A 15000-nucleotide genomic window follows, 5' to 3' on the forward strand; every position below is an offset into this window, starting at 1 on the left:
AAATGAAGAGCGGTGACAGTCTGGATACATCTCAGCTGTCAGTCTGACATTCTTGTCCTGTAACAGTTTGTTTTGATAGCCTCATGTTGTAGCTAAAAAAAATCTCATGTGTGCCATGACCTCTCAGCTCATTTTAGCAATATTCATGTATCTGTTCATAAACTTGTACTTAGAGCAAAATATTTGTCAGCTCAAGTGCCTCTTACCTTAATGTGTATTTTCCAAAGTTACTAAAGTTATGACTACATGTTTGTGTGTTCTCTCTTCCTTTGATGCTTAGCTTTACTTTTATCTTGCTGTATCTTGAGAAATGTCTTTGAATTTTATTTTCCTCTTACCTTACGTAATGCATTTTTTATGAGTTCCAAGCACCAAAGCTGCTGTTGGAGCTGTGCAGGTGATTTATTCTCTGTTTGCTGGATGTTTTCAGTCAGTTCAATCAGAAAGACATCCAACGAGTCACATAGATTTATTCCCTTGACATCAGATCATTTATGCCACGTCACTTAACCCTAACTTACTAACCACTTCAAGCAAGTACGTCACAGAGGAGAAAAATATCTTGAAGATGCAAGTCATACCTGCATCCTACTACACTTCACTCCCTAGTTTTGGTGTAGCACCCTCAAATTCCCAAATTTCCTCCAAGCAAATTCTTCAAGCTCACAATTTACTGAAGTTTCAAACTGAATGAACAAATTTTAAGCTTTAAGACATGAATGAATGTTAATTTTAAGATGTTATCCAAGGTCTCTTATTTATTATCTTTTTCAAGCAGCAGCTCAGGTCTGTGGGCTTTGATCTGGAAGTTACTGCTGTAGGTTAGCTTTAGCTAAAATAACCAAATTCATATGTTATGGGTATGACTGTGGTGTCCTTGCTGATACTAAAATGAAATTTAGCGGGATTTTGTTTATAATTGTAGAGGCAGCACGTTGATATAAGGATACACAAGGGCACAAGAAAATATCATAATAACATACAGTACATTGAATAATACAGGAACTATGACAAGGCCAAGGTGACGAATGTTAAGTGAATTGCCTGGATGACTGAAGTTCTGGGAGAGAAGTGCAAACAGTACTGACATTTTCCTTCACATTGTTGACAGCATAGTACATATAAAATAAGATGATTGTTATTACACATAGGTGTAGACTCAGATACTCACTTTGTGAACCACCTGAGTCTGCAGGATGAAAACAGCATTAGGCGATTCTGAATGCCTCAAACCAGAAGAATGTTTGACTTAAACGCAGTGGCACAGTCAGCGACCACGGGAAAAATGGAAAACAGAAACGAAGAACTGGACTTAAGCATGTCTCTGCAGCTGGCTGCAGGTTATTACTAAGGAAACTAAAAAGTTCTGATATTCACCTCAACATATCATTCTCAGATTTATTTTTATAACACCTTAAAATAACTGCTGTAAAACATGGTTATCACAGAGAAGCAACTGATTTCTGTCTTTGCCCTGAGGTGTAATTTTGTGTCAACAGAATGCAGAACTGACTAGGACCCATGGTGCAAGTGTTTCAAAGTAATGTCAGTGTCATAAACAGCCCACATAAGAATATGACCAATAAAAAGATAAATAATAGATAACTGTTGTTTCTGAAAATATCATCTATGTTCAAGAAGAAGAAGAAGAAGAAGAAGGCTCTTCTATAGAGAACTTCCTTGGAGATGCGTTAGGGGGAATGTATAGTCATCTAATCAAGTATCTCAAAGAAACACGATTGATAGAGAAATTTTACTTTATTTTTTTGTCGTTTTTTTCCTGCCAATCTAATGTTCCACACCCCAATCCGCTAGGTGGCGCTGATGCATTTGCAAGTTGGTTGTCAACCGCCAATCAAAATTAAAAAAAAAAAAAAAAAAAAAAAAAGGAAGAAGAAGAAGAAGAAGAAGAAGAAGAAGAAGAAGCAGCAGAATAATAATAAGAAGAAGAAGAAGAAGGAGGAAGCTCCTCCATGGAAACAAGGGACGCCAGAGTAGTTGCTATCTACTAAGAAGGAAGTATATAGGTAGAGGCTGGTACACCACTTTACGTTAAACTATAGAGGGTCATGAAGCGTCTCCAAAAGAATATATTACTGACTTTTTATTCAAGTACACTATGTGTAGTTAGCCACTAGCTAGCTAACATGAACGAAGGATGAAACCTTAACAAACTTGGCTGGCTCCTCTTACGTATACGTAAACAATGTATTAGTTGACGCTTAGCCAAACAGCCTTCGGGAAGAGCGTCAGTTTGAAGATGTGGAAACGAGGAGGTCGAAGCTCTGCTCTGGACCGAGCTCAGGCTCTGCTCGTCGCGAAGAAGAACAGCAGAGGAGACGCTGAGTCCACACAAGGGGCACATACAGTGAGTCTTTAACACGATTCATTAACTGTACCATTTAACACTAGGCTAACTCTAGGTTACAGTGCTGGGAGAAGTACTCAGATGGTTTTGCAAAGTAGCAAATACGTATTGTTGAGGTCCTTAATCAATCGCATAAAACGGTTAAAGGTCCTGTATTCAAAATAAAACTTCAGTAAAAATGCAAAAGTATTGTCACCTATATGTACTTAAGTATAAAAACTAACAGTACTATCCAGAATAAACCCTGCATTTGAATGTTTCAGCAGATAGATGTTGTTTTAACTGTTTATTTTTTATTGGTATGCTTAATCTGTAACATTTTATAAGCTATGTTTTGTTGGTAAAATCTGAATTCACAAAGTTATTAATGGCTGTCAGTGTCTGCTGTTAGTAGAAGAACAATATAATGTAGCACATAGTGGAAAGTAAATGTCATATACAGTACATCAAAGCACTACTTGATTGAATGTAATTATGTTGTTTTCCAACATTGGCAAGTAGAGCAAACTCTTAGGGTTTCTTTAAAACCAGAAACTTGTATTGTCACTCCTCTCCTTCTCCTTAGGGTGCTGTGGGTGGGTCTCTGAAAACCAGATCTGCTCCCCCAAATACCCAGACTGTACACTCGGATCTGAGCGACCTGTCCTCGGTCAGTTCAGCTCCTGAGAATGGAGCTGACTCTGTGCTCTCTGTTGCTCCTGTTATGAGTCAGGGAGGAGAGGGGGGTTCTATCAAGGTAAACAACTTTAGAAATTATTGTAGCCAACCTGATGCTGTGTCGCTCAGAACATCAGAGCATCACAGTGGCTCTTCTTGTTGTCTTCTGGCAGGACCTCAGACTTCAGAGCTCTCCGGGAGGTGGCGGAAGCAGATTCTTGAAGAAGGCTCCACCACCTGCACCCAACTGCAGCCAGTCACCTGTCAGCAGGAGCCAAATGCAGCATAATCCTGAACCAGGGTACAGTTCTGTAGATGTAAAAGAAACAGAATTATTAATGACTATGAGTGGAAATAATGAATATTTTCTCAAGCAAAAATAATTTCAGTGTGGAAATTTTTTTCTCTTTATGCGTCCCTCTCACTCCATCTGGTCAGATATGTGTCATCTTCCCGGCTTGGCTCCCAGGCTGCTGCTATGAGTAGACTGGCTCAAATTGAGAGCCGTATCCGGAGCCGTCATCAGGCCCAGGAGCAGGCCAGACGGGGAATCTCACCACAACCAGAAGCTTCCAAGTCCCTGGAGGCAATTATGCCAGTCTCAGCACAGACCAACAGTGACCAGAGTCTGACAGGAAAACGTTTCCTCAAGAACAAGGCAACTGTAGATGTTGACAGTACTAACACTGCTGCCTCTGGGTATCCAAAAGGCCCAGATGTTGGTGTCAGGTCCAGGTCCAGAGCTGCTGGTACTTTAGTCCCTTCAGCAGATTTGGAGATAAAGTCACTCAGAGTAATGAGTGGCGTGAGTCTGGAAAGTGATGAGGAGGACATGAGGAAACTGCTTGGAGACTCTTGGGATTCAACAGACGACAGCTTGTTAAGACCAGGGAGACCTTCATCCAAGAGAACAGTGGACAAGGTACTTATAAAATTTGCACCCTGGGCTGTTTTTGTTTAGTTTTCACTCGTTTTATTTACAGTCTTATGTCATAGACAACACGTGTCATAGATAGGCACACTATATATTGTTATTTTCAGGGTATGTTAGGTTAATGTAATCAGTTCACATGTCAGTGGTTGTGTTGCTAGTGTAAATAAAATATGTAAATGTTTTGAGTTTGGCACTTCATGTCCCATCATGCTTCAAGTGACGCAAAGTGTAATGTAGTTATGGAGGCCCAAGTATCCCAATTCCATACTAGATATTAATTGTGAACAGAATGTATTATATGTTCATTTTCACAATACACAAGAAATCAGTGTACTTTACTGTTTTCTACTAACAGGAAATGAAACAGTACATTTGCAGACTTGTCTGTCACTTCAGCTTTTTGATGGCATTATGAGTCAGAATTTTTAAATATTTTTTAAAAAATTTATTGGTTTGGTTTTTTGGGTTTTACCACCATCCACTATTTACAGTACATTGTATTTTAATACTGTGAATTGCTCCTCAATTGCCTTTGTTCAGTGGATTGTGGGGCAAAAATCAAGACTATTTTAGAATGTACCCCGACTTTTTAGATTTGATTTAATTTTGTCATAGTTGCAGGAGAAATCACTCCATATTCAAAAATCTACTCAGTGTTAGTGTATAGTATGGAACTGGGACACAGACAGGGGGTTAGGTGTGATCTGAACCATGTTCCTCTTTTTTTGCATATCTGCACTCACAAACTCAATATTTTTTTTATTTTTCATGGTAATTGTTTACAGTGTATGTATTTATGCACCAATGCTATGCTTTCCTCTGTTACAGATATCGAGCAAAAGCAGTCAGAAGGTTCACTCCACACCTCCTCCAGCTGCTGTTTGTCCTTCGTCACCCTCCAACGAAGCACCATCTCGCTCCCCTGCCTCTCTCTCTCGCCGTAGTTCTCCTTTTCGATTCACTGGCCAGGCTCAGGCCCACTTCAGCCCCTCTGTGCTCTCTCCATCCCCCTCTCCTCCCCGTGTCTCCCCCTCTCCTCCCCGTGTCTCCCCCTCTCCTCCGAGGAGAATGAACTCTCCTCACAGGGCTGGCAGTCCACAGCGTTCCCTCTCCTCTATGTCAGGCCGCAGTGAGGTGCTCTCTCTGGAGGAGCTCTTTCCTGTGGGGCCTGGCTCCGAAGATCCCCACAGTGAGATGAGTTTCGCCTCTTCTGGAGGTGAGAGAAGTTCGTCAGGTTCCTCAGGACAGATCAGTTAGTCAGTGGAACTTAAAATCAGTTTATACCAATTATAGCAGTGTCACAATATTGTTGTTTTAATCATTTGCTGATGTCCAAAAGCTCCCCCTTTTGTTTTGCATACAAGAGAAGTAACATGGTTCTTTTGTTCATCAGTCATTTTTTTCTTCACTCTTATCTCATGCATCCTAGATGGACGACAAGGTACATAAATCTTTCCTCTGCAAAGTATTAACAGAAAGTTGTTTTGCAAGGTATTATAAGTTTATGACAAGCCTTTTTTAATGTTTAGGCATAAATTCCTGTTTTCAGGAATAAATGATGCATGCATTATAATACATTCGGACATGTACTACTTTTAAACATATAGCCATGTTATGTCAATCACTGATACAGCTGCCATCATGATTTTGCCAGTTTTTATTTTTAATTTATATCAAATATGTATTACTAGTAGTCATACACATGGCAGTTGTGTGGATAAATGCTGTTCTTTTATAAAATTCAGTTGTGATCTTATGTTATTGCAGACTTCAAGATAAATGTGATGACATTAGACGATCTTGTCCCTGCTACCTTTGGATTTACAGAGGAAACACCAAGAAAGGAGGTGGGGAATGACAGAGCAGCGTAATGAAATAAATTGTTAACTAGTTCTTGTTCATGTAATTTTGGAATTTTGACCAAAATTTTGTACTTACGCACTGGACAGACTTAAAAAGATAGCCAGATTAACTTAAAGCTGCACTAAAGAATATAATGAATATTTTTATGTATATAATAATGTTTCCAATAACTATGTGTAATGTGAAAGATAATGGTCAGAGGGACGAACCTACAGAAAACTGTCATCGAAATCACTAGTTTCCCTGAGCTCCAATAAGCATTTGTTAAGACTGTTGTTGTTGATTTAGTATTGAATTGTAGACATTTTGCTTATCTTAATCAAGGGTCTAACGACAGATGTTGTCATATTCTGTAAAGACCCTAAAAGCAAATTTGTGATTTAATGGGCTATATAAATAAACCTGACTTATCTGACTCATATTAATTATAATAAGTTTGAGCTATTTTCCTTTTGATGGGGATCTCTGTGGATTCTCTGAAGGACTGAGGTTTTTGCTTTCTTTTTGCTGCATAAACAGAGAGAAGCCAAACACAGCGCCCCCATTCCTGGATCCCTGATCAGACATCAGCAGCCACCAAGACTGAGAGAGGGGGAGAAGGAAGAGGAACAACAGCAAGAGGAGGATGTGCTGGACTACCAAAGTGACTTTGAGAGTGAGAGCAGGACAGAGCCAAATTACAGTGAGAGCCAGGTTTCAGAGCACCTGCAAGGAGATGGAGATGAATTGGATGTAATGTCGGAGATCAGAGAGGAGGCTTCGAATTCAGATGTATCCTGTGAGAGGACAGAAGATGATTACTCGAGCACTTTCTCGGACACAACCTCGCGGACCTTAGATCGCAGTCAAACATCAAAGTCATTCAGCAGAAGCAGGCTCTCCAGATCCTCACTATCACACGGCAGCCTGACTTTAGGTCACAAGTCGAATAGGCGTGATTTAGCCAGAAAGGTTTTAAAAGAGGCAGCAGTACAGACCCAACCTGATACCATGGCAAACACATGGTCAACTGGTAAGTCTGCTATACGTTATATAAATGTAAGATGTATGTAAGATGTAGTACAGGCCACATTTCCTTAAGTTAATCATCAAGTTATCAGGATTAGTTTGACAATGACATATTGATAATAAAGTGCTACAAGTATCATATACAGTAAGTATGACCCAAGGCTTTAACAATGTCTGTCTCTGATCTGTGACTCTCCTCTCTCCAGGTATGGCTTCATTTCAACCTCCACTGGGCATGACCTACATGAATCCCACCCCTGTGGCTGCTCATTCTCTCAGTGCAGAAACAGTAGAAGGTAGGACCCAATTAAACAGAAAATTAAACAGAAAATAAGATGCAACATAAATACACTTAGAAATCCTGAAACCACTCAGAAAATCTCCTTTGATCCAAACAATCCTTTAAATTTGTTCTGTTTATAGTTGAAAATGTTGAATAGTTTTAAACCTGAACCTGAGTTCAGATCTACATCAAAGTAAAAACATGGTAGAGATACACAATAATGCCAATTTTTTGATGGAAGCCATGATTTTTTGAGGAATATCTGGGATTTGTTCATGAAGAAGAAGAATGCAAAATCATGAGTCAGATTCATGACCATTTGCATTTATCATGGTGCTGTAGCACCATCTGTTGTTGAAATGCAATTGAACCTTGCAGGGTGACTTCATATCATGCCATCAAGACTTTGGTTACAGTAAAACAGTAAAAAACAAAGGTTATTGTTCTGTGTGCCCCCTTTCTCAGCTCTCAGCAGCTTCAATCCAGCTGTATTTGTACTCAACGATATGCTGAAACAGCAGCTCGCCATGACAAGACGCTTCATCGAGAGCAGTCGACAGCTTCACTCCTGCCTGGTGCAGAGCCTGGAACCACCAAACTACAGATACACCACGCTGGAGGACACCAAGGAGGTAATGCACGCTACTTGAGGATGCACACAATGACATTCTAGTATTCAGTTATGAATAATCCTGATTTACAGATTTTACTAAAAAGTTTTGCTCAGCACAGGAAACTGTGTCATCACTGGTTCAAAGCATCATCGGGTGAATAACTCATTTGTGGAAGAACAATAACATGTCTGTCTCTGCATGATAGGATGATAGGAAGTTTACTGCATAAACAACTTTCCTGCATTCACTGACAGTGATGTAGCTGGTCTCTCATTGTAGTGGAAGATCAGTCAGTGTCATGAGACAGTAGTAAATTGAACTGAAACCAGTCAGGTATTATATTCAAGACTAAAAGGTGGCTTTCTTAAAGCTGTAGTTAACTCACACACGTTCATCATTCTTTCCACAGTACATTCGCAAGCACAGACCTCCAAAACTCACAATGGAGGAAGCCTTAGAAGAGGTGCTGCAGGAGATGAGAGACTGCCACTGTGTGTGACAGTGGATGCACAGTCGAACTGGAATACTGAACTCCCATGTGCATTTGCCATTTCTTCTTGTATGAGTAAATGAGATTTATACATAATGAAATACTATTTTTCTACTATGGAATTATATTTGTTGTCAGTCAGTCACCGTACATACCATGGAGATTTGAATTGATTCTTCTGTAAAGTGCACTCTAAGATCATGAGCCTCTATAATGCAGAAAATCACATCATACATTCAGTTTTTTAATTTGTGCCAGTTTAAGTAATGTGATATAGTGACGTTTGAATGTATCAGATTTTTTTAATGGATTCATTGTGTGACAAAGGCAATAACACACCCACACTTTGCTAGTGAAATAATATTAAGCATCCCTGCTGTCACTTGTACATTCTTAGAAAATCGTGATAAACAATTTTATACCTTCATGACTGACATTCTGTTATGATGCATTGGTTAAAATAGTATTTAAAAAAATCTGAAAATGTCCACTCCAAATCTAGAAAACAAACTTAATCTGCATTTCAATACTGTATTTAAATTCAGACTGATGTACATTTATAGTTTGAGTAAAGTTTCTACACTGCACAACACCACATTGTTCCACAGGCCAACATTCATGAAGAGTCAACTGGTCGAATAAAGACACCTCCGGCTGAAGTAACAAAATGTTTATTTAAAAAATAACACATACAGTATGTATACAGTCATACCAGACTTTCCAGTCTTCACCACCAACAGTAACTTGAAATATTCTAATGATACGTGCAGGATTTGACATGATCTAAAGACAAATTCCAATGCCAGGATACAGAAAAATGTACCGGTGATGTTGGGAGGGTAACGTGATGTTGATGGGGTTGTTGAAGGCACAAATTTGGGCTGTAGTGTGACTCATCAGTAGGGGTCATTGAAAGGGTAGTGAGGATGTCCTGCATCCCTGGGAACACGCTTCCCATCCACCTGTAACACCCAAACCAAAGCTGAAACATTTCCCTCTGCTCTTCAGTAATGAATTTAGGTTCACCTCTACAAACTGGTTTTCAAAGCCAGACTGTTGCTTTTTCAGCAGATGCTCACGTAGCTGCTTGAGTAGGGGTGGATAATATTTTATGCCAAAATATCCTTTACATTGAATTTTGCTCCATTAAACAATTACCAGGATAAAAAACCTAATAAAGATGATGTAGATCATCACAGACTACAACCTCTATACAATTAAGATCATACTCGGACCTTGGTGGATAATGATGATCAATATTTAATCTGTGATAATCACAGGCTCCTGTATATTAAAAAAATACTAAAAAGTGAAATTATACAAACTGAAATAGACCCCACTTACTTCAATCATTGGTACAATGTAGCGCCAGCCTTTGTTGAGTGCAGTGATGCTTTTTATTTCCTCTGCCTCAAGGGTAAAGTCAAACACCTGACAACAGCAAATGATATCAGCTTATTCTCAATTAAGGAAACCATCCATAAAAATCTTCATGACAGAAATGAATGGCTGTGACTAAAGATTTTATGTCACCTGAATGTTTTCTTTGATGCGTGACTCTGTCACACTCTTGGGGATCGTTACCACTCCTCTCTGTGTCTGCCACCTGCAAATAGAACAAACTTTTTTAAAATTGTACAGTTACTGGAGAGTTGCTTGACCTTACCACTGCATATTTTAGCCCTGTTACTACGAATCAAGTATACCTGACAATGCTGTAAACAGTTTTTTTAAAGCATACAACTAGGTGTCATTTGTTTGTGTGAAGAGTTTAAAAAATCTTGCAACATTACATCAGCCAATATAATCTTTTTAAAAGGAAGTAAGAAAACAGTGCAGAGGTGAGAAGTGTCTGCCCCCAAAGACACTTTTCACCTCTGCACTGGTTCCCTTGACCACAAAAGAGATAAACCAAGTGGTGTGCATGTTGCCTCCTACTCATCAATATTCACTTTTTTACATAAACAAAACAAAAGGAGAAAAAGAAAACCCTAAATATGGTAAATAGAGAATTGAAAAAACCTGTCGATACTTTCTGACAAATAATGTAATGGAGACACTGATTGTAAATTACCTTCAATTTGCAGTTTGTTTTTGTATTTGATTGTGTTTTCTCATTTTTTACTTCTGCAAAGGAGGCTATGTTTTCATCCTGTTTGTGGTTTAATTTTATGTTGCTCGATCAGAGTATCAAGTTAAAAATGCTAAATTAGAACCAAACCTTTTAAAACCGGTAGTATTTGGCTGATGTACACAAACGTAAACTTTAAGTGCTATCGTGATATTTAGTAAAGAGGTTAGGAGGCTTCTTGTGAAAACATCTGGATTTAAGAATTACTTCAAGAGCTTAAATTTGAAGACTTTTTATAATTAAAAAAAATATAATGTCTTTAGAGTTCAAAATCACTCTGAAAAGTGTATTGGTTGGTAGAAATGTAGAACACCTGCCAGTAACTGCACAGTGAAATCACCTCAGAATAATCTGAGCTGGGGTCTTTTTATATTTCTCTGCGAGGGAGGCAATCGCAGGCTCCTGAAGCAGAACGGGTTCATCTGGATGTTTCCAGGCCCGGTCAGGGGAGCCCAGAGGGCTGTAGGCCGTCATCACCAGGCCCCGGTCCCGACAGTGGGCCAGCAGCTCTACCTGGGACAGGTAGGGGTGGCTCTCTACCTGTCCAAACAAAATACAAGGATACCAGGGTGACTTAAGACTTTACTAAGCTAAATTCTCACCTAAACCATACCTGTACGTCCCTGTACCTGTAGGACAGTTGGTTTGATGCTGGCAACAGACAGGATGTCATCTATCTGTAGACTGTTGAAGTTGGACAGACCGATGGATCGGACGAGACCCTTCCCCACCAGCTTCTCCATGGCAGCCCAGGTCAGCTTGTAGTCTATTTCGTCGTACAGCAAGGTGCCATCCTCCTTTCTGGGGAAAGTAACATCTCCGCGTCTGGTGGATACAAAGAGGGAGCCCGATTTAATGGAGAGAATAACCAAGGACAGGCTGAAGTGGAAAACAAGTAAACAAGTTCTCTTTCCCATTTATTTTCTTAAAATATTGCTCCATTGCAAGTTTCACTTTAAGGCCTATATAGTATGAAGATGAATGTAGCGTCAAAACTTTAACAATTTTTCCCTTTCAAAAATCATTTTTAAAAGCCCAAAGTCTCAAAATAAGAAGTTAATTATGTTTTTATCTTGGAATAATGACTTAATGACCTTGTTCTCTCAGGATAACAAAGATGGTTTCTCATGACTATGTTGTCATTATCTCGTTATCTTGAGAAAACCAAAAGTGGTTTTTCTCAAGATAACAAGTTCGACTTTGGAGTGGGTTGAGCTCACTGGAAGGCATAGGGCCAGTGGATGAGGTAGAGGTCCAGGTACTCCAGCTTCAGGTCCTTCAGGGTCTTCAGCAGGGCCGGCTCCACGTCTTCTGGGTGATGTCGGGTGTTCCACAGCTTGGATGTGATGAACACGTCCTCTCGCCTCAGCGACTGGTGCACAGACATGTCAGACAATAGAAATAATTAAGTACAAGCTGAAATCTGAAAGACAGAGATGTCAGTATCTGGTATCAATCACCCTCAATGGACATATTACTGTCATTATGTGTTATGGAACAGACACCATTTTTACTGAAATTTTGACCTTCTAATTTGCTGAAGCTGTTTTACCTTGCCAGGGCCTAGAGTCTCTTGTAGGGCTTCTCCAATCTCAACCTCATTGCCATAAATGGCTGCACAGTCAATGTGGCGATACCCAGCCTCCAAGGACCAAATGACTGCTTGTTTCACCTGTGATGGAGGTCAAATAGCACAACAGTTAAATGAAAACACAGACATTATTTAAAGACATGGCCATCAACTGCTACAGTGTGGAACTTGCTACACCTTATGTTCATTGATTAAATCAATCTTTCACATTCAGTGTTTGAACAGGAGGAAGTATGGTGAAACATAGAAACAAAAACATGAAAGTTTTTTAAGTTTTGTTGGCAAATGAAATTAGGTCTCTGTCAAACCTGTGTATCTGCAGTGGCATTAAATGATATTTCAGCCATGTGGGTGCAGTATAACATGCAACATCAAAATATTGTATAATAAATTGATATGGTAAACATGTTAGTCAGCAACATTAGCTTTAACTTGTCAGTCCACCTGGCAAGGGTAGGTCCAATATTAAGTTATTTTTAGCTCTGTTTTGGTCTCCATCAACTCTTGAAGGGAAATATCTGGCTCTGCTAAATTCTCCACTTTGTTCACCAGTTAGTCAGTGACTTTGTCTTTCTCTGCCTTTGTTATTTGGTGCCGAGTGGATGGTGTACAGTGGGATTTTAGAGCTTTATGCTGGAGACAGCTGCCTGCTGTCGTTGGAGACTACATGTTAAGAGCTGTTTGACTAAACCAAAACAGTAAAGCTGTGAGTCATGAAACCATAACTGCACCATAGAGTTAGACTAGAAGAGGTGTCATTCAGTACAAGCAATACATTTCACATTACACAAAGTAATTTGATCTGTTGTTAATATAAAACTGTTGATATGTGCAGCCTTAATGTGTGACATTACGGATATATTTCTGCATTTGGAAGAAGGACAGGGTGGAACTGAACAGGCAGAGATGTTATCTGGTTGTTATTAGGAAATGAATTACACAAAAGAGGAAAATTTATCAAACATATTATTATTAAAAACAAGATAAAAGTGCAGCCTCTACCTTTCCTGGTTCACTCTTCCAAGTTCCCAGTCCAAGCAGGGGCATCTTCCGCCCCGTGTTGAGAACTGCAAAGTCATTCATGCCTCTCAGGATCACCTTAAAAAGGACGAGGAGAGCATCAGTCAGTACGGAAAGCTGCTTGGCTTCCTTGGGTGCTTAAAGTTGCAGTAGCAAGAATTTCATGAGATACACAGGAGATATTCACTGTTCAACAAACTGTAACAGAAATCTATAATAAGCTTCACTTATGTAACAATGCACAGTATGATTTACAACCAACACCTTAAAAAAAACAATACCAGGATTAGATAAAGGTCAAACATTGAAAATGTCCTGTAAAGATACAAAACATGGTCTTGTCCAAAAAGAAGAAGTCACCAGACTTAACTTTTTATTAAAAAATACTGTAAACTCAGAGCACACTATCTGGGATGCTCTAAGAGATTAAGAAATCATAATATTTGGCAACAAGAAGAATCTAGACATCTTGTAATGGGGTCACACTAGCCACAAGGCCCATTGACATGTTGATGTTCAATCCATGAGTACTCAGTAGTCGTTACTGCATAACTATATGAGTACTCAGTACTCACGAGCAGAATAACATTCATTTTCAAACTCAGCCTTCATTTTAATCTCAGCTATACACCTGTAAAGTTTCATGACTGTATCTTGCACACTCGTAACACTATCACAGTGACAATATCTGTCAACAGACAGACGTCTAAATACCTGTCCTCAAAACCACCTCTGTGGTAGTTCCTGCGACACACATACACACTCAAGGTGAAAACAATACCAGCCACATACTATTGCAGCTGGCAAATAAAAAATATTAAATAATTACTCAAACAGCCTTTGACAAATTGCAAAAAAATTTAAGTCATCATGTCCAGACAAGATTTAAGAAAAATAAACGCACGTCTTTATCTCTAGCAGGATGGAAGACAGTTAGATACAAAATGATACGAATGAATGCCAAAGTTATGTGAAGCACCAATAGTTTCTGAAATATCTTCAGGGGGGAAAAAAAGATATTTTCCAGATCTTTCCAAAATCCAGGTCTGTCAGCTGATTTCCTGAAAAGTCACGCGCGACAACCACGCCTCAGCGACAGTGACCTCGAGCTCAGCAGCTCTGACAGCTCGAGACGTGAAAACCAGCCAATGGATATATTAATATTAAACATTAGCTAACGTTAGCACGCAAAGGGGTGAGGCAATGGATGCAAAAGACGCAGCAGATGCAAAAGTAATGGCGGACGTTGCAGTTTATTAAGACAAAGGTTAAAATCTGCGACATCACTCGTCTCTCCGTGTAGAAAAAAAAAAACTGCCCGTTAAAAACAAATCACCGCTAGAGCTCCAGCTGAAATAACAGCTAGCTAGCTTTAGCTTCTTCTCGGAAAAAAAAAACACACACACTCCCACTTCTATTAACGTTCCTGGCCGTGTTATGTTCACACATACAATGGTCTGGGCTAACCACTGTGAAAGTTATCGACTTACTCACCCTCTTGCCAGCGTCAAAACATAAACGACGGAATATCGGCTTTAGGACCTGACATTTGAATGACTGCATGGTCGGTTCACTTCAGTTCTGAAATTACATAACATTGGCCAGTGGGCAGCGGCTCTGCGCTCAGTTTGAGTCGTAAACTTACTGTTTCAAGATTTTAAAGCCTGAGACCTCAAACAAGGACCTCTTCTTGTAGTCCTCCCAAGCAGGACAAGAATGCAAGAGTGTCGTCTACTGCTTAATGTTCAAAAACACCACCTCATTTTGTTGACATTTCCCTTTCCGGGATGATGAATCCTGTGTTTCCGGTGAGGAAGAGGAGGAGACACTTGCCTCAGCTGAGAAAGTCTCCTTTAGTTTTTAAAGGCTAATCTGGAGTTGCCTTTGCTTCTAATAAAGTTTTCCACTCTTTAAAATAATTCTATGAGATAATGGGAAATTTCAAATATCAAATTTAATATTTGTATTACTGCAGTTTAAGATGAAATCTTTATATTATTGTAATCAAAGGTTAGAGCTTGTATGTTTAGGTATAATGTTT

At 39.4% G+C, this 15000-nt stretch overlaps 2 protein-coding genes across 3 annotated transcripts; one reads left to right on the top strand and one right to left on the bottom strand.

Annotated features, from left to right (window-relative positions):
- Positions 1-1916: 1916 nt before the first annotated feature.
- cunh19orf44 (chromosome unknown C19orf44 homolog) lies at positions 1917-8644 on the top strand. Its single transcript, XM_023429222.2, has 10 exons — positions 1917-2368; positions 2934-3104; positions 3199-3326; positions 3464-3947; positions 4788-5175; positions 5727-5806; positions 6342-6834; positions 7037-7126; positions 7579-7745; positions 8137-8644. Exons 1-10 carry the CDS (start codon positions 2261-2263, stop codon positions 8224-8226), a joined length of 2199 nt encoding a protein of 732 aa, XP_023284990.1. The 5' UTR covers positions 1917-2260; the 3' UTR covers positions 8227-8644.
- A 228-nt stretch (positions 8645-8872) lies between these two features.
- On the bottom strand, positions 8873-14743 carry akr1a1b (aldo-keto reductase family 1, member A1b (aldehyde reductase)). 2 transcript variants are annotated; one of them, XM_023429225.2, is made up of 9 exons: positions 14605-14743; positions 12942-13037; positions 11901-12020; positions 11569-11720; positions 10978-11173; positions 10689-10888; positions 9751-9823; positions 9562-9648; positions 8873-9179 (listed from the first exon to the last, which is right to left on the bottom strand). In XM_023429225.2, exons 2-9 carry the CDS (start codon positions 13020-13022, stop codon positions 9114-9116), a joined length of 975 nt encoding a protein of 324 aa, XP_023284993.1. In that variant the 5' UTR covers positions 13023-13037; positions 14605-14743; the 3' UTR covers positions 8873-9113. The 2 variants fall into 2 exon arrangements, with proteins under 2 accessions (XP_023284993.1, XP_023284992.1); XM_023429224.2 differs by lacking the exon at positions 14605-14743 and adding an exon at positions 14454-14572.
- Positions 14744-15000: the final 257 nt, after the last annotated feature.

This window comes from Seriola lalandi, unplaced genomic scaffold (genome assembly GCF_002814215.2).
Source record: "Seriola lalandi dorsalis isolate HSWRI2012SDOR001 ecotype SW California unplaced genomic scaffold, Sedor1 jcf7180002054890, whole genome shotgun sequence".
Classification (NCBI taxonomy): domain Eukaryota; kingdom Metazoa; phylum Chordata; class Actinopteri; order Carangiformes; family Carangidae; genus Seriola; species Seriola lalandi.

Bases quoted from the DNA above. Each gene is read 5' to 3' on its own strand.
- cunh19orf44 (XM_023429222.2), top strand. From the start codon at position 2,261: ATGTGGAAACGAGGAGGTCGAAGCTCTGCTCTGGACCGAGCTCAGGCT. The intron at 2,369-2,933 runs GTGAGTCTTTAA...CCTTCTCCTTAG, and splicing joins CCACACAAGGGGCACATACA to GGTGCTGTGGGTGGGTCTCT. The intron at 7,127-7,578 runs GTAGGACCCAAT...CCCCTTTCTCAG, and splicing joins CAGTGCAGAAACAGTAGAAG to CTCTCAGCAGCTTCAATCCA.
- akr1a1b (XM_023429224.2), bottom strand. From the start codon at position 14,522: ATGCAGTCATTCAAATGTCAGGTCCTAAAGCCGATATTCCGTCGTTTA. The intron at 11,721-11,900 runs GTAAAACAGCTT...TCTGTGCACCAG, and splicing joins AGACTCTAGGCCCTGGCAAG to TCGCTGAGGCGAGAGGACGT. The intron at 11,174-11,568 runs GTGAGCTCAACC...TGTATCCACCAG, and splicing joins CACTGGCCCTATGCCTTCCA to ACGCGGAGATGTTACTTTCC.